The sequence below is a fragment of the Corvus cornix genome, chromosome 3 (assembly GCF_000738735.6).
Source record: "Corvus cornix cornix isolate S_Up_H32 chromosome 3, ASM73873v5, whole genome shotgun sequence".
Lineage (NCBI taxonomy): Eukaryota > Metazoa > Chordata > Aves > Passeriformes > Corvidae > Corvus > Corvus cornix.
The window spans coordinates 69,722,991-69,748,360 of record NC_047056.1 but is presented as its reverse complement, the minus strand read 5'-3'; the positions used below and the strand labels follow the sequence as shown (position 1 = coordinate 69,748,360).

The 25,370-nt window shown below is 36.4% G+C and overlaps 1 protein-coding gene across 2 annotated transcripts in view; it reads left to right on the top strand.

Moving 5' to 3' along the window:
* Positions 1–25,370, top strand: part of AFG1L (AFG1 like ATPase) — a 61,724-nt gene that overhangs the window by 7,470 nt on the left and 28,884 nt on the right. For both annotated transcript variants that reach the window (XM_039569726.1, XM_039569727.1), the window contains exons 3-7: positions 8,271–8,322; positions 8,908–9,009; positions 10,309–10,439; positions 15,642–15,741; positions 18,673–18,731. In XM_039569726.1, the coding sequence (XP_039425660.1) occupies positions 8,271–8,322; positions 8,908–9,009; positions 10,309–10,439; positions 15,642–15,741; positions 18,673–18,731 (444 nt within the window). The remainder of the gene's footprint in view (positions 1–8,270; positions 8,323–8,907; positions 9,010–10,308; positions 10,440–15,641; positions 15,742–18,672; positions 18,732–25,370) is intronic.

Below are 25,370 nucleotides of genomic sequence, written 5' to 3'. Positions count from 1 at the left end.
TTAGTTATATCCACTGCCTGCCTTTCCAAAAATGTCATTTGGCTGTAGGAGAGAGGGGCCTAAACCAGGCTTTAATTCTCAAGCACTGGTATTATACTCATGTGTCTGAATTGCATAAACTGAACACTGATGTTTTGTGCTCTAACAGATATTCCACAAATAATTCCATACCATAATATTTACCAGACATGACTTTTAAAAACAATTCTTCTCCACCTTGCTAGTTTCCAGGTGAGGTAAGGAAAGAAGCCGTAGGGATAATCTGCACCCTTATTGTGTTTTTGGGAGCATCACAGTTTCTTTTCAAAGGGTTTACAAAAGTTTAGACATATCCCTGTTGCACATTGCCTTAACATAGTGCCTCAGTATTCATAATGCTGTTAGCCTGCTGTTGCATCTCTGTAACTTTTCCCTGAAGCTCTTGACACAATGCTTTCCAGACTTTCTTTGACAGTATTTTCCATGTTTCTTGTTTTCATGCTGTTGTTCTCAGATTGCTGCTCTGGTGGCCTTGCGCCTGCAAATATTGATAGCACTGGTATGGCACGTTCTCATGGGAAGCAACTAGAGCTGGGGTGGGAACTCCCTCCTCAGCTTTCCTTGCCTCTTGCTTTGTAGATTTGAGTTTATATCCCAGAAAACCAAATGTAGCACTCAGCAAAGCAGATAAGATATTTAATTCCTTGCTAAATATTGGGCAATCATAGATGTGCACAAAAGCTGGATGCCCAGTGAGTGTGCTTCATTTGCCCCCGATTAATGTATTTCAGTCAGCACAGTTGTAAGATATGGTCAGGGGAAACAACAACAAGAGCAGGATGTTTGATGAAGTCTGATGATAAAAGTATAGTGCTGGGGAAAGAGCATGGCAAAACATACTCTGTTTTCTCATCTGCACTTTCCCTGCCTGCACTGGAGAGACCTCCCTGTCCCTAGGAGGGGGGAAACTGTCAGTGTTTTCCCCAGCTAGACTCCTGAGTGTTTTTCTTTTGCATTCTCTCTTTCTCTTGCACCACTTTTGGGTTTTTAATTTTCCGTCAGAATTAACTAACATTTATGGTCAATGTTTACCGTCATTTGCAGTCTTTGCTAACAAATCTCCATGTTAGCCTTTCTCAGCATTCATTACACAGCACTCCTCATCTCATGGGCATAAATCTAAATATGCAACTCTGTTGAACTTGTTACCTAACCATATCAAATTGTTCTCTTAGCTGGCACAAATACTGTGTTTTGTTTGCGGGGCAAGACTAAATGATGTAGCATGAGATGAGGGGAGCCGAAGCCTAGAGGGCTCAAGTGCCTTTAAATAGCACACTGTCCTCTGGCCTTCAGGCAACAAATGACAAGTTAACCATTCTGAGGTTCTTGTGATGGGTATTAGCTTCAAGGTGTGAAAAAGCAGAGAACAGGACAAGTATTATACCTGTAAATGGGGCTGTTTCAAATAGGCAGGAGTAGCAGGGTGCAGAGCTTTGGGAGACACACCTATCAGTCTGCCTGCAACATCCCCTGAGTGCCTTAAACTCGGTTATGTAGCTGCAGATCACGTATTTGCTATTTATATGCTTGACTGGAAATGCCATAAATATCTTCCTGCCTCCTGATGGAAGGAAGCCGACTAAGCACCTAGGAAAGAGGGTTTTATTAAGAAGAAACGTGGATGGGAAATAACTCCATGAAGTAAAAGTCAGGCATTCCAGAAGAAAACTCACAAATACAGGAAGCAACCTAAGGCAAGACTGTTCCTAAAGGGCAATGAATGTGTCTTTGGAAGTTCTGTTCTGGAAGCAGTTGACGCCATCATCCTCATGGATCCCTTTCAAGTCAGCTTTAAACAGGGTGTTTGGCCATGTGTTCCCGTGAAATCCCTGCCAATCCAAATCATTCAGTGATTATGACTCTGATGTGGGAATTGGTTTGGGGTATATTTTTGCCTTCTCTGGCAGTTGGGTCAGGTCATCACATTACTGACCTTTTTGCTTTAGGGATTTCTTTAGTTAAAATTACTGAAAACATACAAGCAGTGTAAAAATGATAGCTGTAGCCTGAAAACTGTATGTTTATTTTAAAACACTTATTTGTGTTGTGTGTGGGTGTATGCCTATGGATTCATGTTGTCTTGATGGATTTGTGGGCTAACTCTCGAGTCTAAACCCAATCTCCTGATTCAGTCTGGGCAAGTACCAAATGAAAAATAGAAACTTCCTTTTTTCAAAAGTGCTTTTTTTCTTGTCTTTGGTATGTAGAGCAGTGTGGCAGCATGCCTGAATGCAAACATTTTTTGCTTAAATGTAAGGAGACCAAGCTGGATTCAGCTTGCTAAACTACTTCTTTAATTTGAATCTTAAGCTGCTAACCAGTGTCTTGTATCTTGTGAGGATCCTGGGTGTGAAAAGCTGTGGGGTTAGGTGTTGTATTTTTTTCATCTGTCTGGGTTTCTTTTTAGTCTTTGGTGTTGATCTTACAATCTTTTAACTTGCCTATCTCAGAATTGTCTTACTGTACCTGGACTGTGAAAGAAGTCATTCAAAAGGGAGCCAATTATCAGATTTGCTCTTGGTTGTTTTTTGGGGTTTTTTTTGGACATAAATGCCAGATTTTTATTAATTTTCATTTTTTAGAAAAAATGTTATGATGAAGGCACTGTCTTTCCTGTCAAACCTGAGGATCAGTAGGCTAGAGCATTTTGATCTTTTCTGGCAAGGTATTGTGGATATTTGGATATTAAGTTCTAAAAGCACTGTCCTGGAGAATAATTTTGAGAGCTGACTTGTGTGAACTGGAGTGCCCCAAATCATTGTTAGTTGCTAGAGCAGGTGTTTTGTAATGACTTTGTAGATCAAGCATTATGTGGGCTTGTTATTTACTGATTCTTTGATTGGGAAGTGTGAATAGGGAAGAAAGCTTGTATTACAGAGAACAAATACCAATCTTACTCTATTTAGGAGATGCAATCCTACTTTGTCCCTACGTAACACAGCTAATTGCAGTAAAGCCAGACTGACACTTTCTCACTTAAATGCCATTTTTTACTTGAGAATGTTTTTTACTACTTCCTTTAAAGCATTCCACTTCTTCATTTAACACTGCTTTAATTTTAAACCAACTTTTAAAAATTGTTGCATGGCTCACTGATGGAACTAATGAGTCAGTGAGAAGCAGCTGAAGAACTACTTGCTACTGGGGATGGTGTTTCTGCAGTTCGAGGTTTTTCTTCTAGAGTTCGATATTTCTATGGAAATCTCAAGATTGATAACCAGGTTGAGCACTGTAGGGCTGTGCCATACATCAAAACCCCAGAAAAGGAGGAGAGCAGTGACTTTTGCATAAATCTGTCAAAGCCTCCTAGCTTGTGTAATTTAATGAAATCATTACTCAGGGAGAAGAAGTCACAACAGCTTTGTTTCTCTTCTGCTATCTTTGAGGAAGCAATTTGCCAGTTCACACAGAGTTTCTTTTGAGATAAAATGAAGCCAAACAGATTATAGTTTAAATTCTAGTGCAGTCCAGGTTTCACTTCAGCAAAGTTGTAGTCAACATCCTAATGAAGGTTTCCCCAGAATAAGTCACAAATGTGAGTAGATGGTAAAATCATACATTTGTATCTGTTGAGGAGTTTGCTAAGTAAGCAAAATACTTGGTTTTCTATTATGGACTTTCAGCGCAGCGTTGCTGCTGCAGACTTGGTTCAGTTAGAGCTAAGGCTTTTCATGCCAAGAAGAGGTGGTGATGAGTACTGCTGTCTGGAGTTGGCCTGGGTTGAACAGGATTTGTGTAGGTTTATGGGTGGAATTCGTTCCTGTGACCAGTAGAAGGCTTCTCTAGGAAATACTAAGGGTACAGGGCACAGGTAAATCCTGTATTCATGAACAGCTCGTTGGCATTCTCCTCTCAGGAAGGCTGGGTACTTAGTAACTTTGAATACTCTCATGTTTTTGTTTTGATAAAACCATTGGATTTCCTTTCTGTTTTGTACTTAGTGAGTTTTAATAGATCTTAACGAAACAACTTGATGTATTTTAAATTAATTAGAGATTTAATTTGAAAAATTAAAATACTTTATCAGTTATACTAAGTATTTTGTAGGTTGACCTCCTGCTTTTTCAGGAGGTTTCCAGCAACTTGAATAGCCCACCTTTAGTATGAAATCTCCTGTATTGAGAAGATGTTAATCTACTGGCAGCTTTTTCAAAATAAAAAAAATAGTGGTGCTTGGCATTTCAAGTGTGCTTATTTTTCCTGGCTCTGTCATTGAAGAGAATGTGGTTGAGAAGTTGCAATGAAGAAAAAGGGGCAGTGGAAGAGAAGCCTCTCTTTACCAGCCTCTTCTGTAGTCTGATATTGCTTATTTTATTGCCTGATTACTTCTGTGTTAGAATTGCAGAAGCCTTTTCCAAAATAGCAGTTATTCCAGAAATAGAAACTTCTTGCACTTCTGAACCATTACTAGAATGGTCTGCTTTTGTTTTAGCTCTGTTCTTCTTTTGTCACTCTTTATCTAAATAGTTTTATTCACTAAAATATGGTAAAAGCAGGATTAGGGAGCAAATATTTATATCAGATACAATAGAGGCCTTTCAGTTTTTTTATCCAAAACACTTGTATTACCTCACAGGCCAAAGCTTTCTGAAGTGAGTAGTCTGGGGCACACACACACACAGACACACTATGACACCAGCCATTTTCTTCATGGTAATAAAACTCTACTTTGTTATGATGTAGGTTTTTTGGGGCATCAGTTTAGAATGAATCTCAGGGGAAAAAACAATTAGTCTTGCTGCCAACCAAGTAGGCTTCTGTTTTTCAAAATTACTCCTCAAATTTGAACAAGGACTTTGATCTTCAACTTGGTGAAAGCATGGCCTTGTATGTTGAGATATTTTGAGATCCTCTGAATTGAAGTTCAAGGCTGTGAGAGTTTGCCTAGACATTTCAGATCTCCAGCTTTTCAAAATACCAATTGGGACATCTTAAGAGTTGTTGAGTTGCTGTACTAATGACTTGAAATAAGCTCAATTATAAGTGAGGTCATGTTTTGAAAAGAGGTATGAACAATAGTAAACACCATTCAAGACCTTGAAAATGGCTTCAGCTACAACAGCAGCCAAAAAAGGAGGCCTGAAAGAGTGGGAGAAAGAGGCAGTTTTGTTAGCATTTAAAAAAAAAAAATCTGCTGTTGGGAGACTTGTCTCCTGAATTTTGCATATTTTAATTAATCATCTTAGTATTGACATGCATTTTCACTTAAAAGTTTTTCCAATCAGGGTGTAAATATTCCCAGGAAATGAGTTCCTTGCTTCTGGTGTCTGAGCATGGGACAAGGTGGGAAGATGTTGTGCGTTCTAAAGATATTCTCCCCTTCAAACTCAAATTTTGTGCATCACGTAATATCTTTGGGTTAGTACCTTTTAAATATTAAGTTTAACATCCTTACATCATACTGTTGTTGCCAAAGAAAACATACTGTCAACAAATTTAACATTATTTTACCGAGACCCCAAATGTACCTCGGGATACTATGGAAATGAGCAAGGAGAAGCTCATTAATTCAGTTTGTCTTCCTATCTTTCCTACTTTTTTCCCTTTCCTGCCTGAAATAAAGCAGACTATCCTCATTTGAGGGTGATTGGAGGATCTTCTGCAGTAGGTCTCTCCCCTCCTTGCAGAATGTGTGTTTGAATAGAACCAAGATCAGTCTTTTACTTTCTTTGCCCCCACATACCATTGACTTTCCTGACTGCTTGCTGTGCTTTACCTTGAATCAAGAACATGGATGCGATTTTATCAGCAATCCTAGTGGAAGTTGCCCTTTTTCTTAGACAACTTCCAGACTTCAGAAGATGCATTAGAATAATTAAAAAAAAAGAAAAAAAAAGGAAAAAAAAATCCATTTTATGGTCATGCAAAATAGCTTGAGAGTGGTAGGTCTGAGTTTTCAGTATTAAAAATCTACTGATCAAGTTTTACTTTTTTGAAATATAATGTATGTTAAGAAAAAAACCAAACCAATCCAAGAATATAAAACCAGATTTTTAGAATTATACAATATCTGACAGGAGTGAGGAAATCATTATCCTAAAGCTGTCAATAGTGTGATGTTTAGAAATATATGTAAAATATTTCCTACAAACTTCTTTAATTGCTGAAAGAGGATAAGAGGTTTTCTGACATTTGATTTGTTTTTAGAGATGATCAGCTTCAGCAAGTGTTTGGGTCTGCCACAGTATTCATCATTTTTAGCAATCACATATCACTCAAAAATTGCTGTCTTCAAAGGGAAACTAATTTCATTTTTTAAATCAACCAGAAAGTTGATTTACACTTTTGCAGAGCCCAAGCCATTATATTTGTTTCCTTTAGTCAAAACTCCCTTTTTCTGTAACATGTCATCGAAAAATAAGTATGCCTAAAAAGACAAATATTAAGATAGTTAAATGTAATTAATAAGAACTTTACAATGAAAAAATTGGTATAAAAATGTAGGCATTAATATTTGTTCTGGTTATATAACATTTGCAAAAACAGGTAAAGCTGTACTCTACACATTGATTTGTTTTTCTAGCTCTCTGACATTCCTTGTGAAGCGGCAAATTATGTTAATACATCCTTCCTGTATAACAAACTGAATGTGATAGTCTTTTATATTGTTAAAATGGTTGTTGTTAATATAAAATTAAGCCCAAAGAAATTCCTTTGGAAGTCTCTCATTCGGATTTTTGTCTGTTTCTCCTTTTCTCCTGTAACTTTGAGCATCTTATTGAGTGCAAGCTCTTAAAAAGTACCCACTGAAAAATATTCAACAATTAGATTGTCTTACAATGCCTTCAAAGTACTAGCAAATAGTTGCAGCCTTGTCCATTAATGGAATAGTTTCCAAACATCTGAAACCCTTTCCAGCCACAGACTGATGATACAAATTTTTGATTACCCTATTAATAGAGATCTAAATTAAATCTAAAAAGGGCCCTTATGTAAGAGCCATGCTTGCATATTTTCTGAGTGAGCTTGTACTACAGATCCGAGATATGACCCTTCTACTTTTTGGTTGTGCATTTTCTTTCATATTTAATTAGTGTTTTGTACTGACTCCTCTATTTCTTTAACATGGCACTGTGTTTTGAAAAAGTGCTTTAGATTCAAGTTGTTTAGCAATTACCCAGCTCCAAATGAGACCACAGGGTTGCAATTTTAATTTTCCTCTGTCTTGGCTCAGGCCATAGAGCTCTGAAAGTGGAGCACTTTGAAATAAGCAAATACTCTTCTGCAGTGTTTTTTGTGGATGTCAGTTCAGTTTCATGGATTTGATTGAATTTTGTTAAGATCTCTAGTTTTTTAGAAGTTGTTTCTTTTTAGAATTACACTTGGAAGTGGCTATGCACAATACTGGGGGAAAGGGAAAGAGGACTATTTCAAATTGAAAGTCTTGGCATTACTGGAAGTTTTTCCATAAAAATATATACTTGAGTAAAATAGAATAAGCCATCAGCTGTCATAATATATGTCCTGAATAATATTAAGAAATTTAAAATTCTTAAGCAGTATTCATTCCACATGAAAGTAACTCACTTGAAAAAATGGTTAATAAAAGGCATACTTTGAAAATACATTTTTTAGATGTTTATATATTTATACATATACAGACATGCATATGTATATGGGTACATATTTTTACTGTTACTCCATTGATTTTAATCATATTTAAACCAGAGATGATTCTGCATTTAATATTCAAAGCTGAGAGAAAGAGGACGTACAATGTTCATGGGCTTTGCAGTCCTGATTTTCTAAATCCTAGTAGTTTATCTCTTTAGCAGACCTGCTCTAATAGGTATTTAGTGCATATATCTATGAATAGTACAATACTCCTTAACTTTATTTCCTTTTTTTTCTAGGACTGTTTTCTCAAAGGGCTTAATGAGGGAAAGGATTTGATGATGGTGGCTTTGGAAACATTGAATCATTTTATGTGTTCTGATTAAAAAGCACTTATGCTAGGACTGGGGATAGGGATATTTTCACAATGATCTAAAAAAACCCCCAAAAATCCAAATCCCAAGCCCTGTGTGTATGTTTTGCTGCTTATATAGAATTTGTACAACTGTAACATTAGTTACGAATTCTGACCTAATGATTTGTTCAAGGTTACACTTTGCTATCTAGTGCTACTGTTGTGGTTAAGTGTAGCTACTTTCTTACTTCATCACAGCCATGTGCTTGCTTTTATTTTACCCCATATCTGTATTTACTCTTTTTCTCTTGACTTGCAGCTCTTTGCCAAAGCCAAACCCCCAAAAGGTCTTTATGTCTATGGAGATGTTGGTAAGTTTCATTTGCATCCAATGGAATTTTTTCTAGATGCATGTCTATTCAAATTCTGAAGTGTCTAAAAGCTTTATGTAGCCTTACTGGTTTGATGAATTTTACAGGGTTCGTTTTCTTCCACATTATGATGTTATTTAATATAATTACATCCTGAATGCTGGAAGCTGTGTCATTGTTTTCAGCACTACCCATTCACTAATATTTAAGAATGCAATTTAAGAATTTGGGAAGTAATTGTGGGAGAAAATTCATATATTCTAATTGCAACAGTGCAGCATGAAAACATACTTGCTTTCCAAAGGAAATACTAATATGTTTTATGGATATATGGGAAGTAATTTGTGCAACTTTTGGGCCATCTCTGTATGAATCAAATTTTTAAAGCAGAAAAATAAAAATGCAGTTGTTCCAAGTTTTTGAACAGAAAACATAACTGTTCCTCGCAGCAGTCTGGTCTTGTACTTATTCTGTGGAAAATTATAGTTTCATTAGTGCCAAGCTAACAAGCAATAATCTGTAATCAGTACATACTGCTCTTAAATTAACTACCTGTTGAGTGTGTTTTGTTGTTCTTATTTGAAGGCACAGGAAAGACAATGGTGATGGACATGTTCTATTCTCACTTAGAAGTAGAAAGGAAAAAGAGAGTCCATTTTCATGGCTTCATGTTGGATGTACACCAGAGTAAGTGCAGACACAGGTATTGACAAGAATTTTATGAAATACAGTCTCTATTAAAAAGTCTGTCTCATATTTATATTAATCACTGTAGTTTTATTTAAATATTTAAGTATAAAGTAAGAAAAATAGGAGAAAAGTTAAAGCATTTTAGCATTGTCTATCATACCAGCATAGATATTAATTGCATATTATTTCTCAAGTATCTTTTCTGAAAGAAAAATATGTATACCTGATTGTATATATACCTCAAGTGTATTGTTCAGAATGAAATCCTTAACTAAATGTTTTCCAGGTACCAATTAGCTTTTTATGAAATCTGAAAAAGGCAATTGCTGAAACTGAAAATGTAAAGGTTAAACTCAATCTGTATTTTGAATAAGCAATCACTAAATCAGATATAAATGCCAAAGGAGAATGGGAACTATTCTGATTGACTAACTTAGTAAAACTGTCAGTAATTTAGAGGAAAAAAGTAATAGAAAGAAGTGCATCCTAAATTTCAGAAAATTTTCTGATCAGCTGAATAAGGTGCTTTGTTTTGACAGAGGTGCTGCTCTAGATACTTTAAAACTTGCTTCTGTTTCTAAATGCTATGACCTTATTATACTGTCAAATTGTTAACTACTGCTGTATTTTACAAGTGTTGTGACAGCTGCATTTTTCTTGGGAAGCGTTCACTGATGTAAATAACTCGAGCCACTTTTTACTGCCCACTTTCCTATCATTGCTGGGTCACTCTTGAGATTTTATGTTTTCATTTCTTGTCATTTGTGCTTAATCTTAACAAAGGTAGCTTCCTGCTGCAGGATCTTTTTTTTCTGAGTGTTTGTTTATAGTCAGATGCAATACAATCCATGAGACAGTAAAGTATGGATTTATTAATTTTACCTTGTGCCAGTATCATCATCTTCACATGTTGAAGTATAACTGTGTCGCTACACCTGCATTCTTTTAGCTAAATGCATTCTAAGAATACCTTCAGAGCAAGATAAAACTGCAATTTGTATAAGTTTATAGAAAATAAAGTATAGGTGCATAGCATTCAAGACGTTTTTGATTTTTGATTTTTGTTTTGCTTATTTCTAGACAAAATACGAATCACAAAATCTTTGAGCTTTTAGCTCCACTGTTGTGTGGATATGGTTAAAAAGTGTTTTATCGTCTTGAAACTGGATTAAGTTTGAAGCTTTCTTATTTTTACTGGACCAGTTTACTTTTTATTTGTTAGCTAAATAATTTTATTCTTCCTATCTTAGAAAAAGAAATAAGAAATATTTTTTCTTTTCTGTTTTATCATCTAAGGAATACATCGCCTTAAGCAGAACTTGCCAAAGAGAAAAGCAGGATTTATGGCCAAATCATATGACCCAATAGCACCAGTGGCAGAGGAAATAAGCAAAGAGGCTGCTCTCCTGTGTTTTGATGAGTTTCAGGTAAGAGGTCATAAATTACTCCTTCACTTCAAGGGAAACTTCATAAAATTACTTTTGGTCTTAAAATATAATACTTGTTACTGCTAATATAGTATTTGATTCACTGGCCAGTAGTGACCTGCAGAAGTTAAAGAGTAGAAGTCACTTCATAGTTTTGAAGATGGTGGGGTTTGGGTTTTTTTCCACAGTAGATAAGATGCAAGTTAGCAGTGTAAGTCCCCTTACAGTGCCTTTGTTTACCAGTCCAGTCACTGATCATACCAGGAGGTGTTAGAGTTTGTCTAGAGGCTCATGAATACTTCAGGGCAGGGACCATCATCCTGTGCTGAGTCTGTACAGTGCCACCTGATACTTGCTTGCCACTCATCTTTGCTTTTGTAGTTCATATAATGCAACAAACACTCTCAATGTGATTAAGGATTTTAAGAAACTTCTATTGAATTAGATGTGAAAATTGAAAATAAACTTATAAAATGATCTTTGCCCAAGCTAACTTGATTATTTCATTTGTTTGACACAGCTTGTGAATTTTGTTTTAAGGGCGTGTCACAAACTTAAATGTAAAATTCTTTATAAAAATGTTTAATAAAAAAATGAGAGGTATTTGGCAGCTTTAACCAGCTGAATTTTTTTTTAGTTCAGAGAGAAAGTGCAGAGCAAGATAAGGACAGATTTATGTTAGTTCTCAAATCACCAGCAGTAAAATAATCTGTTAATTGGAAATTGTCTGTTATGGTCTGAAATGAATACATTTCTGAAATGGATGGAGCAGTTTATATCTCCTAGCCATTATTTTGCAAACCTGCACACTTGAGGAAATAACTGTTCTATGGTCGGCTCCCATGAAGGGAATTTTGGTCAAGTCACAGTTGTTCTTATTTTAAGTTTCTCTTGCATTTTTCAAGCAGGGATGGTCCTTTGATCTGTAGTTTCAGAATGTGTGGGGTCATTGCAATTGCTGCTGTTTGATCATTTAATCTGTGCTCTGTCTAGTGAATATGATTATGCTGGGCTTCTGAAACTTGAGTGTAAAATCTAAATACAATTGTACTTAACACTGTGAAGAAATGGGAAGGTTTGGAGAGGGAGGTGTTAACTGTCATGGTGTTAAATGCTCAAATGGTAGAAAGAGGCTGTACCATGTATTAGTGTAAATACCTGCTTTTCTGTATATATGCTCACTGCTTTCATGTTACAGTACTGCGGTGTTTCCAGACTGTCATGTTTTCACATTTTAAAGGGAGAGACTATGGTATTTTTGGTTCCCAAGTCGATTGCCTGCTCCCCCTGCTGACTTGCTGGAGGTACACCAATGACTTCAGTTGTAAAAATCACCTGTTTTGTTGGACTGTCACAGTTGGGAAATTATTACAAGAACTATTCTTTAAAATGTGTTTCCAAGACTTTGCATTAATATGTGAATTTTTTAAATCTACTTGTTCTGGGTGTACTAATTTTCTAAATTCACAAATTTCTGAATGGCTGCGTTTCTTGCCTGATTTTTTGTAACGTGGAACTCTACACAGGTTTTGCCTATTCAAGAGGAGTTCCAGTTTTCTGAAATTTTGCAGAAGGTACTGAATTTGGGATAAGAAACCCTATGCTTAAATAATCATAAAGCAGTGCAGGGACTGGAAGAGCTGCTCGCATGGTGACACAGTTAATAATAAGGAGCTGTATTTAATTCAGGATGTTTGCAGCTCATTTCTGCAGTGGAGATCATGGCTTTATTTCCCTGCAGTTTGATTTACTCGTAATTTAAAGAATTGCTAGATTAAAATGAAACTGGAAAGAGCTGCAGGCTCAGAATATACACTGCTCTGACTTGTGGACAAAGCAACTCTCTGTTTTGACAGATGAGAAGTGGGGTTGCTTTTGCAAAATAATTGTGTGTGGAGGCACCATCAAAAAACTATTGATATTTGCTTTAAACACTTCAAGTTGCTTTCAGATGCCTGCTGAACAAAAAAAAGGAGAATAAGTTGAAATTAATTATTTATTTTAGAACAAAATGGATTAGTGATATTTTAAACAGGGAGAGCAAAACATATTGTTAATGCTCATATTTCAGGGGAAACCAAATGCAGAACTTCAGAAGACAAAAGCATTGCTGAGGTTGCATTTTTCTCATTGACAATGGGCTAAAGCAAAACAGAAGTCTTCTGAAGTGAATCTTCATGCAAAGCCCAGAGAACTGTTAAGCAAGAGGAGAATTGACTAATTTATCTAGAAAAATATTTAAGTACTTATTTTGAAAGTAATTTTCTGTGTTCCAAAGTATTGTTGTATTTAAAAAAAAATTATGTTTTAATGTTGCTTTGTGCAAATACTGTGTGGTGGCCAGGACCTCAGTGATGGCACTATGCTTCTGTGTTTGTCCATTTTGAAGCAGGATTTTGTCAGCATTTGCCTGAGCCCCAGGCTGTCAGGTTATTAAAGCATCGCTATGTCTTGTTGATCTTTGTCATACAGCTTACTGGAAATATTAAAGTCTTTTTTTAATCACAAAAGTCTTAAGCCATTCTAAAAATGTCTTCATTTTGAAGAAAACCCCTAAAACGAAGCCATTTGTAACTATGGTGTCTCGGAACACAGGGGTGGCTAGCCATGACCAAATAGCTATACACAGGTAATTAGAAGCTCTAATTTTGGCACAGGACTGTAAGCTATATTAGTGTTAGTAATGAAACCAGAGGCCCTCCTTCTTGGGAAGCTGGGTGATAGTGCAGAGTTAGCCTTAAGGTACCAGTGGTACCATTTGGATTACAAAAGTGAAGTAACAATTTAGGGAGTTTTTACTAACCTGCATTCTATTAAAAGCCTCTAATAAAAATTAGGCCCTTATTTTTGTGCTAGTACTAATTGCTGATAATACATGCTTATGTTTGTCATTCATTACATGGAACTGTACCAATCAGTGGCTGACTGAGTCTCCGGCACTTACACATGTAAATTAACTATTAGTCTAGTGTCTTTCCTTTTTTTTTCTTTTTTCTCTTAAATGCTAATGAAATTTCTCCATTCTCTCCCCTAGCAGGCTCTCCTTATTGGTAATTTGTAGCCTTTGCTTTTATTATCAGTTGCAATAAATGCTGGATACAGTAAAAAACATGAGAACTTAAGATCCTATAGTTACTGTCTTCTACCTGCTTTACCTTGTTGAAATCTTTTTGTTTTTCCTAAAGTGTATTAGATAAAAAGAGCTCATATTTGCATCCTGGTCCTCAAAATGGCTCTTGCTTTTTGTCAGAACTTTCAAGAGGGTTTTTTGTTGATTTTTGTTATTGTTGTTTTGGTTTGGTTTGTGGGGTTTTTTTCCTTTTTTTGTAATGGAGCTTAGAATCCTGCATCAAATAAGAGTTGTCATTAATAAGAGAATGTTTTTGTTTTGTTTTATGCAAGCATTAATATTCTTTCGTTCCCTGTTTTCTAAAGGTAGCATGCTTTGTAGTACTATTAAACAAAAAGGTTTGTAACAAAGTGGCTTCTGTAATAGATTTTTAGAACTTGGCTTTTAGGTGTGCTTTGTGGTACAAGAAATTCAGTCACCCCTAAGATGCACATTTATAGTGATTCCTTGTGTGTCTTGGGTTTTTAGGAATGGGAGAAGTTCCTAAATTTTAGTATTCAGAAGAAATAAATTATTGATAAGTGAAACATAAGCAGGTATATTAAACATATAGTGCAATAGTGACTTACTACTTTTTTTTAATAGCAGATCTTAGGGATTCGAGATGTGCACATCTGAGGTGTCTGTTACAGATTGTGTAAAGGTTTGGTTTTTAAAAAGGAAAAAAATCCTATTAAGGCATTCCTAGAACAAAATGGAAGCAATCTTTGGAAGAAGGAAACTAGTGCGTATATATAGTTCATTAACAAAATTATTGCTTCGAAACTAGCTGCCAGAAATGTAACCTAAGTCTTTTACCTAAGTCTCTAGTGTAGAATTATCTTTTTTTCTGCCCAGAAAAGTAATTTAGTAATGGGAGAATGATGGGGGCTGGAGGGGTGTGGAGTAGAAGAAAAAATTATACTAGTTAAAATCTTTCTGCACATGTATTGCCATCACAGCATACACATCTAAGGTGGTGAAAACAGCAATCTCTTGTGTAATGGGTGTGTGTAACTCCCAGCATGCCACCACTGGTTTATTTCCTCACAACTGGGGTCTCTTTTGGTAAGTCAAAATGCAACAAGTGTCTTTATAATAACCACAGGGACTGCAGGAGAATCAAGTGTAATGATCATAAAGGTTGTTTACATACTAAGGTGGAGAATTCCTGTAGAATATGAATTGCTGTTTTTTCAGAAAAATTTCTTCTTTTTTTTTTTTTTGTTGTTGTTGTTGTTGTTTTTACAGCATTATTATTGGTAATTTTCTTTATTTATTTCTTGGTACTATAAAGCAAATTTGTTAAGCTAAAATTAAGATACTTAAAGAAATTTTACTTAATGGCTTATCTTTTAGTCATTTTTTCTTCCTTACCCCTCCCCAGTATCACTTGTCCTACCCATTTTTGTTTTTCATTCGTGTTTTGTGCCTGAAGGTTAGAAGAGGCTGACTGTGCTGGAAGTGACTGCCTGCCTTTTGATTATTCATGGACAGTAATAGAAGGCACTTAAAAAGAACAATGAAATTGCTTATTTTTGTGATGGGCCATCTGTTGAATTGTTTTTTGCAACAATCACACAATAGTATCTATGTCATATCATTCTATTTTCAACAGCAGCTGATTATGTATAGTTGGCTACTTGTCTTTATTTCTGAAGTCTCATGACCATTTTAAATTCACCTCTGCAAACCTTTGCCTCAAAGGTAATAGAAATGTAAAACAGCCGGTGTGTATCTCTTTCTATCTTCTGGGTTTTTTTCATGTTGTTCCTAATTAAGTAGGCTCTTAAATGTTTAGGTCTGTTTTCTGTGTCTCCCACCTGTAGTTTTATAATAGAAGTTAACACGGAATCATTTAGCAATTGGTAAAGAAATGGTGGAGTTCCGCAATAAAGAGTGGGCAAGTTTTGAAAGACTGTGGTACATTCACTGCTTATTAATTATCCCTTTTATTTTTTTCTCACCAAGCAATAATTAGAATCTTTTTCCATGGCTTTCACTAACAAGCATTTTCCTAGCTACAAAGCCACTTGCAGATCTATTGCAGCAGAAGCTGAAAGCAAGATAAAACAAATGTGTTGTCTTCTCAGGTCACTGACATTGCTGATGCCATGATTCTGAAGCAGCTTTTTGAAAATCTCTTCCAAAATGGGGTTGTCGTTGTGGCAACATCTAACAGGCCGCCAGAAGGTAAAAACAAACATTCTACCAGTATTACCCAAATTCAATGAATCTCAGTATCTTACAAAACAATTGTATTTATACCATACAGTATTTAATACTAATGAACTCTCTAGTCTGTGAGAACCAGAGATACTCCAGCTTGTCCTCCGCTTTTTCTTGTTCTTAAGGAAGAAAGGTTTTTCACTAAATCTTACTCCTCCTTATCTCAAACTCAAAGTGTTCTTTCCTCCACTACCCTCAAAACCTTCTGTGTCTTCTGATCATCTCTACTCTATCCAAACCAGTGAGAGGGTATTTGGGGACAGGGTGGTTGAGGAGGGTTAAAATACCATCTGTTTTGAATGTGTTTAAGGATAGGAAAAGATCATATCCTGCAGAAGAGAAGGCAAATGAGATCACATTCCTTCCCAGTTTCTAACTCAGAAAATTGCAGATGTGATCCACCAGCTTGAGGGAGAGTCATTTATCAAGATGCCATTTTTACATTCTTACAAGCTGGTTTGAGGGAATTACTTAAGTGGAGAGTTGTTTCCATTCCTACCTCTTTTCTTACGGTGACTAGTCACTTGTAGTGACTAGCTAAGTAGATCTTTCTATGAAGTCCTCAAATCTGTATGGGTTTTAATCAAGCAGTAACTGTAATTTTTTGTAGAGAAGAAAAATGTTTGTATTGCATGACATTAGCAGTTAGCATAATGCATAAACTTTTACGACACTTTGGACTGATCAATTTCAAATACTGAAGTTAATTGTTAACTATAACTACCATTTATTTTCTTACTCAAATTAATTGAGTAAAAGACAATCACTAACAATGTGCAATTCTACAGTGAACTTTATATTAGCAAAAAAAAACAAAAACAAAAAAACAACCAAAAAACCCCACCCAAATGTTTTTATTAGGGGAGAAAATAATTTCCCATTGGCTTATTTTGCTTTTTTGACCAAACAAGATGAAATTGTACCTCCTGTAGTTGGTTTGACTACAGACAGACTGACTGAATGCTGGTGCTTTACTCACGTGAGAGCCATCCTTTGGTTTTTTGAAGCGCTGCTCTTTAAAGCTCAGGAGAATTTTTTTATCATAACTTGGGGATTGTAGCCAACGTTTTAAATCGACCTTTATTGTTACATGGGTGTTTTTAATGTATATTAAGTCACTGTATCAACATGAAAAACATCCACCTGTATTAACTACCCCAGAGAATGTCAAGAGCAGCATCTCCAGAACTGTGCTGTGTTTCAGTCCAGGTGTTGGCCGATGCCTCTCTCTTCTCTGGTCACTGTTTCTGCATGCTCATGGTGCGTCTGACATCGAGAGCTGGGTTAGTGTAATATTCCACATTGAGGTTTAAGACTAAATGGAGAGATTTGTTTCTTGTGGGCACAGAGGGAAAGAGTGGCTTTTTCGTTAGAGAGCAGATGTGCCCAGCTGCTGACTGTTAGTGATACATGTAACTGTGATGAGCTCCTGCCCCAGGGGAATATACTAAGATTGTATTTGAGGAGTCCTGGCTTCATTTCTCCACCAAAATTACTGGGTTTTTTCTGATCCTCACGAAACAGAGACATGGTGCAAAGCTCACAGGCATATTAGCCAGAAGAACTAATGGGAGTAGCTGTCTTACACTACTGTTACATGTTCACTAGTTTTTGCAAGTAAATACGCAATTGATTGCTATATATTTTAACAAATGTATAACCATCCTGATTTGCTGAGTTGGGAATGAGCATGATGCATGGCTTCCTAGAACTTTGTTAGTAATTAGGGTATGGAATTGCCTTTACTAATAATTTTTCTAAATGTTTCTGTGTACTTATCCACTTTTGTGAAAACCACTCTGTAGGTACCCTGCTGGTGTCTCAGGCATGCAGCATCTTCTGTCCACCATCAGGTGTTGGTAAAGCATAAAAGCTTTAGTGTAGCTGTAGCCTTCAGGCCTTATGGGGAATATAAGGGATAATCATAACCTGGCATGTGCTTTGTGTGGCATTTTGGTGATATCTCTGCCAGCTGTCTGTGTTCTCTTATTCATTCCTTCCATCAGGTATAGGTGCTATACTGCCTTTTTATAAGGCTTCAGAATATTAATGAAACAGAGCAGCTCATCATACAGTTTTAAGTGACTGTGTTTTCAAAGAAGAAGTCATTCTGTTATGAACTTGTTGGGCAGCTGGATAATTTCCAGAGAAGAAAAGTTTATGTTGTTTAAATATATAGAGATACGTCAGGTGAAAAATTCTGCTTTGGAGTTTGTTTTTGTTAATTTGTATTTTTTGTTTGATGATGCAGATCTGCATTTTGTTACATGACATACTATTTTTTTTCTTTATTCAGTTATATTTTTAGCAACTTTGCCTAAGTTTACATATTAATTTAATTTTCAGTTTTTTGGCCTTAGGGTTGATCCTTTTTCTTGCTTTTGAACAGGAGGTGTACCTGGCAGAATTGCTAGAAGATAAATGCACCACAGTGCACTGACCAAGAACGATGCTGACTTTGTAAAGAAAAATTGTGTATTTTTAGTTTATGTGGGGTTTTTGCCCTCTGCCCAATACTTGGGTTTAGCAGTTGCATAGTTTTGCCTTACAGTCTGTACCAACGTATACCCAGCATTACAAATATTTTTTTATACCCTTACTTTAAAAGAGATGCTACTCTAATTTCTTCTGCTAGAATTAGTTATATGTCATTAGAGGTCTAAGTAATTTTTTGCTCCCTGCCTTTTCCACACTTCCTCAGGATGTTCCTTTCTTCCTTAAGATTGTACTGAATTTTCATACAGTAAACAAAGAGAAATGGATTTTAGCTTTCCTTTTCTGCCTTTTGTTCCTCCTCCTGTCTCTAGCAACACTGAGTTTTGTTTGCTAGATTAGAAGATAAGCCGACGTTGTTAAGACTAAGTAGCAAAATGGTACTGATTTCCTTTCTTTCAGATCTCTATAAAAATGGTCTTCAGAGGGCTAATTTTGTACCATTCATTGCTGTGCTGAAGGTAAGGAGAGCCCCTTGTTCAACACTTTTCAGTTTTGCCTGCTTTATTAATAAATTTGTAGAAGATTTGTAGAGGATTGCTTTGATGCAAGTTTCCTGATTATATATATATATATCTGATTTAACTATTTAGAGCAAAACTAATTGAAGGTAAGGCAAGAAGAGACTTTTTCCTTCTGGAATTAACATGTTTCTAGAGCTGGACATTTTTAGCATGACAAAAAGTTATCTTTTTGATTAAGGCAGTAGAATGTGTGTGTTTGGATAAGACTTTCCTGCTGGTGCATGTGTGCTGTGTAACACAGTGTCCCTCTAACATTTATACTGTGTTGTACTTGTGGCTATCTTACATTTATGATGTTAGAATAGCTTGCTATTTCTTTGATGCAAGGGAAGTAGGGTTTGTTCTGTACCCCTCAATTACCATGTTCCTGGGTCTTTCTCATGTGTAAGTAGTTTTTTGAATGGCTGTTTGTGAGAATTCATGTAATGTTCAACAAGCAGCAGCTCTGAAGCAAGCTTCCCTCAGTGTCCAAGTTGTGTTCTGGCAGGTCAAATAATTGCTTCGTTTAAATTTAAAAATGGAGGATCCTTCCTCTGTGTGAGTAGCACAGTTGGTGCTTATTTTGCTGCAAAAGGAACATACGCTGAAATGACACTTTTGAGTTCTGGACAAGTTGGAGATATTTTTCATTCACAAGCTACAGTTGTATTGTTACATTCTTGAGGGCTAAAATACAGCTGTGGTATCCTGCTCTGCCTGGATTGACGTGACATGTAAAATGGAAATAACAACATTTCCCTACATCACAGAAATATTGCTAGAATAAATACATAAATAATGTTAACTGTATTGGTATCTAGGATAAAAGACTCGTAAGGCAGAGTTTAGGTAGCTTTGGTTTTGTGATAGGAGATTTGGAATTGCTGAGTCGATGCCTTGATTGGATGTTTCTGCTCAGGTGGTCAGCAGTAAAGCAGCTGACAGTGCCTTGCATTTTCAGTGGGCCCTTTCAGAATCAGAAGATTGCTTAATTGCCTAAGCACCTTTGCAAATACTATCTAATGTTGACATCTGTACAATTACTAGCTTTCAAAGTTAATATGCCATTGACGTGCTTGTGGCACTCCTGTGCATTTTGGAATGGCTGTGTATGAAGTCAGGGAAGTTACCAGTGAGAGTGGTTTTTACCTGGATGGCTTTAGAAAAGTAAGGAACATAAAAATAAATTAACAAGCACTTCCATTTCAAATTCTTGAAAAGGGTTTGTTTTGTAGCTGGCTGCATTGGATGAGAGCTCTCAATCATAGAGTATTTTCAAGAATAGAAATAGTTTCATATGCATTTGCTTTTTGAAATGCAGCAACCATGGCAAATCATTCTTTTCTATATGTCTTTCTTTGTTGACTCTTAGTTTTCTCCCTGATACACATAGGGCTCTTTCATTTCACTGATCTTCAGACTTTATGAATACCTATCATGTGCACTTATTTATAGTTTCCTTTTTTCTCTTTTTAGCTAGCTGAATTAAAAAAAAGTGAAATGTAGTTTATGCACCAGAACACCTCACCAGGACTGGGAAAGTAATCAAAATTTTTTAGAAGGGAGTGTATGGAATGCTGAGAGAAGTGGTAAAGGTGGCTTAGTCTAGAGAATGGAGTACTGCAGAAAGAAACAAGTACCACAACCCAGACTAGAGGTAGATGAATATTATTGTCATAATGAATGAAGGGAGAAGCAAATTTTAACATAATTCACAAGGGCCTTTCTAAAATTCTGGATTTCCTGTCATTGTTCTTTTTCCCAGCACCTTGGTGTTTTAACACTGCTCTAAATATATGTGCCTTCAATGCCACTTTCATAAATATTACCAATGTAACATTATTCTTTCCCAAAGACATAATAACCAAAAGGAGGCTTGTCCACAAAATGCTTCTCTGATCCTAGCTGTAAAGTGGAAGGGTAAGGGCATGGTATTAAAATTATTAATTAAAAAATGTTGAAATCTACATTTTTAGTTTAACACAGCAGAAGTCAGCATTTAAAAAGCACATTGGAACGTATTCTAGAGTAAGATTTTAACAAGTGACCTTTATGTTACAAAGGTGTGGATAGAACTACATTGATACCCTGGCTTTGGTGGTTTGAGAAATGCAGATAGAGGCCTCCCCAATGTGTGTGGAATCTGTGTGATGGCATTAGTGTGAATGGATAAAGTAGCTTCTGCCTCAGCTGTGCATAATTCCATGACTAGGAAATGTAAATATGATTTCTTCTAAGATTTTGTGTGAAAATACAAAGGAAAGCATTGCATTGGTTGCTTGCAAATGTTTGGTTTACTGTCTTCTCAACCTTTCCCCCACTCCAAGCCATGTGTGTCTGTGTTAATGTTGGTCTCATCTGACCTGTCCCCTGGTACTGGCTTTGACAGCTGGGACTAACTCCTGTCCTAGTTTTCTCTGGGCTCAGAGCCTCCCCGAGGGCTTTTGTTTGGGGTTTAGTGGGAGTGAATAGGTGGGTTGGTTTTGTTTGTTTTTTTCAGTAATTAACTTTCATGATCATAAATCTTAAAATAAGACTTGAGCACTAAAAGTAGTTCTATTATAACACAGGAGTTTCAGATTCCTCTAAAAGTTCTTGGGAAAGTGGAATGAATGGAAAATATTGGCAGTATATTTCTGTGAAGAGATGTTTCACTTGAAATAGGTTTCAGGTTCTTTTCATTCCTCTTACATGGAACACAATTTCTAGATACCTGGATAACTGTTACACAGGTATCTTTTCTTGTCTTCAAATGATCAAAAGTAATCGTTTCTTCCCTAGATCTAGAGTTACCCATGTTCATCCTCAATTTTGTTTGTATTTTCTTCAGTCTATCTAATTCCAGTATCTGTGTTTGAGTTCCTGTTTCTTACAAAGATAACTGCAAACCAGTTTCTGTGGAATAAGCAAAAGGGTGAAATAGCACTCTAGGGAAGATACAGTTATCTTCCACAGTTTGTCCATATTGTCTTTCTAGGTGGTAGATTACTGGGCACAAGTGATTGTTGTGTGAGTTCCAATTATTAGAGCCACATGAAAGCTTCAGGTCCTACAGCTGGTGGCCACATAAAAGCCCCAGGTTTGTGTCATTGAGCAGGTCAGTAACACCATTGGCAGCTTTTTCTGCCCTTTGTGTGTTCCCTGTTCAATTCTGATCTTATTCCAGTGTTCTCTTCTTTTGAAGTACTAAATAATTTGAGATGTATTTTTTTCAGTGATTTTTTTAGTCCCGTAACTCAAAGGGGTCATTTTTATAAACAGGGGAAAACTCTGAATTGATCAGTTTGTCGTTGTGGCTATGATTCTTTGGGACACAGTATTCCTTATGAAAGGGTTTAGTTTCTGCAGCAGATATGAGTGCTTCTTCAGTCCATGAAATTTTACAAAGAGCTTTACAGAGATAAGAAATATTAAGAAGAAAAATTTTTTAATTCTATAATTGTAATTAGATTCAGTCCTTTCTGATTGAGCTTTTAATCTCGTAGGATCTCTTGCTGAGCATTTTAAAGTGTGTGGAACTCCTATGTAATTTTTTTTCTTTTTTTAAAGACAGTTCTTGAAAAAAACATTCATTGCTCAGTTACTTTGTTCAAATGCTTAAAGCAGAAATACTCCAAAAATTATTACTCTCAACCTAAAAGAAATATACAAAGTTTCTAAATGTTTTAATGCTGATTTACAAATAAAGCTATGTATCTTGAAATCACAGAATTTTTAAGACTGGAAAAGACCTTGAAGACTGTTGAGTCCAACCATTAACCCATCACTGCCAAGTCCACCAGTAAACCATGTCCCCAAGTGCCACATCTGCACATCTTTCCTCTGGGGATGGTGTCTCAGTCACTTCCTTGCGCTGTCTGTTCCAATGCTTGACAAACCCTTTTGGTGAAGAAATTTTAATCCCAGGTCCTTCTTTGCTGGGCAGCTTTCCAGCCATACTGTCTCCAGCCTGTGGCACTGCCTGGGGTGGTTGTGATCCAGGGGCAGGACCCAGCACTTGGCCTTGTAGAACCTCATACAATTGGCCTCAGCCCATTGATCCTGCCTGTCCAGATCCCTCTGCAGAGCCTTCCTGCCCTCCAGCAGAACAACATTGCACTAATCTTTAACAATGTAATGTAGGGTATTATGTGAGGCTCTTGGGGGGAAAAAAAAAAAAGAGAAAGGGCGCTTTAATTTACTGCTTTGGCAGTAAGTTTGGCAACATTTTAAGTTTTGCAGACATTTAATGAAGACATTTGCATCAATCCTTAACTATTCTGGAATCCTAACTCTTAATTCAGTGGCTAGTTCAATGCTTCATTCTCTGGAAAATCAAGAAGGAAAGCTCCTCAAATAATTTGTTGTGTAGAGTCTGTAATCTGAGTGAGCAGTTCTTGAGATTCCAAAGGTTTCCTGGAAGCGTAGCATGACGCTTCAAAATGTCAAGCTGTGTTGAAATACCAAGTATGTAACTTCTGCCTTTTGTCAGGTTTTCTTCACGCAATAGACTTGCACTACAGTTAATTTTAACTGAAAGTCAAAACGTTTTAGGGCCTTTCATAGTCTGAGTATACCTTTAAAAGGTACAATTTTAGAAAAAAATGTTTGGCTTTGGCTACCTGCATTTTGCTTTGAGCAAAGAGGAGGAATTGGCCAGAAATCTATTGCCAGTAGGACATGAAATTACTTTCAGCGTCTTTTTTTCCCCTCTTTTTTTTTTTTCTTCTACTATTAGGGACCAAATAATTATTTATTTTAAAACTGTTTGGTTAAAACAACTTTTAACAGTAAGCATTGCACACTCCTCTCAAATAGAAAGCAATGCATCATTTATACACTGTATTGCCCTGTCTTTCTTGAAATCGGTTAATGGTTATGTATTTAGAATGTTGCTGACTGTGGTTTTAATTAAAATACACCCTTTCCTACAAAGCACAAAACTGAGGAATTTAAAAGCTTTTTCACTTTTCTGTAGTTTAGTTTGAGAATGTGAAAAATACTTGTTTAAAAAACATTTAGAGCTGCCCCTAAGGAAATTGTGGGAGTTAGTTTTGTACAAAGGCATTTGGTAGATATAAAATGTCTTTGATGGTGCAGTCAGCTTTTGTCCAACCACCTGTGTGAGAAATGCAGGGATTTGTTGAGTGGCGGATCTGCCTCTCTCCTCCCCCCTCTCCCAAAAAAGTCATCTCCTTGATGAAATTGATTTGTCAGTTTGTTCCAGTCTAATGGTGTGATAGCCCAGCAGCTTTCAGTATGTTGAATAGTTAAAACCTGCTTTTGAGGTCAGTGTCAGCCACTCTGACCCCTGTGAACTGTCACCTGAGTCAGAATTGCAGGGATTAGGCCTTTGATATTGTGATGGCTTCGCCTATCAATTGACTTTTTCATTATTGAAGATGTTGGGCCTTTTGTTTCCCTTCTTAGTATGTAACCAAGCAAACTCCTAAGTAGAAGGAGCATTTGTTCTTGTTCTCTCTCTGTGCAAGTAATAGAAGTACTCATCTTTTGTGAAGTGTACCTAATTAAACATAGAAAAAATAAAAAAAGGACATACAGCATGATTGCAAGTATTTTGTGCTGCAAGTATTTTTGAACATCAGTATAATTTCTGGGTAATTTTAGTTTGATAAATTTGTGAGCCTATCAAGTCATAAAATGTTGTATATAGAAAGCAAGGTGTCAGATTAGAAGCTACCAATCCCTTTTGCATTCAGCCTTCTAAGCCTGTGTGTGTGTTAAATTTAAACAAAAGGGTTATTTGAATTCTGTAGTTCAGAGCATGTAACTGTTACAATATTTTATAATGTACCTATTGCTGTATTGTGTTCTCAAGGGATGAACTGTTCATTTGTTTACCTTTTATGTCTGTCTTAGACACTTTCTCCTAGACAGTTTATTTAGATGCAGATCAAAACTTTATCTTAGGATGAAATAGTTGCTACTGTAGCTCTGTGCCAGGCTTCCTGCCTTCTCCCTTTCTTTAATTGTTAGGATTTCCTGAGCTGTGGCTTGGTTTGTTTGCTCCTTGATTAAAATGAGTAAATGAAAGCATATCGTAGATATGGAATAGTTGATTCCTGCTGTATCAGGGTAAATTAGTCTACTTACACGTGGCAGTTCTGTTTGCTTGTGATGTAATGTGAAATGAGGTCCTGCCTCCCCCTAAAAAGCCCGAGCCAATTAATAAAGCTTTTAAGCTCTTTGTCACAGGCCACCGTGGAGGTCTGCAGAGAAGAACTTTAATCCAATAAACATTTCATTTAGATCATGAAAAGAAAGCATGAGGAGAAGCTCCTACAAGAGAGGGTGTTACCAGCAATTCTAGTTGTGAAGAGATGTGAGGAATTTGCCAAATTAACCAAGAGGCCTTCATATTTAACACATAAATGTGTCAAAACTAATAATAGAATAATTTAGTTTGAGTTGAACCTTATATTGTTAAAATTCTAAGAAGCCACGACTGTTTTCTTCAAAGACTTTGCTGCTGAGTTGGATGGACAGGGCAAGGGGAGGTTGTGAGAAACCCAGATAGCAAATAGCACTGGCCGAAGCTGGTGGAAAGGGGAAAAAAAAGGAATAGATAATTAGGTGTAATTAGCGTGTATGAATTGT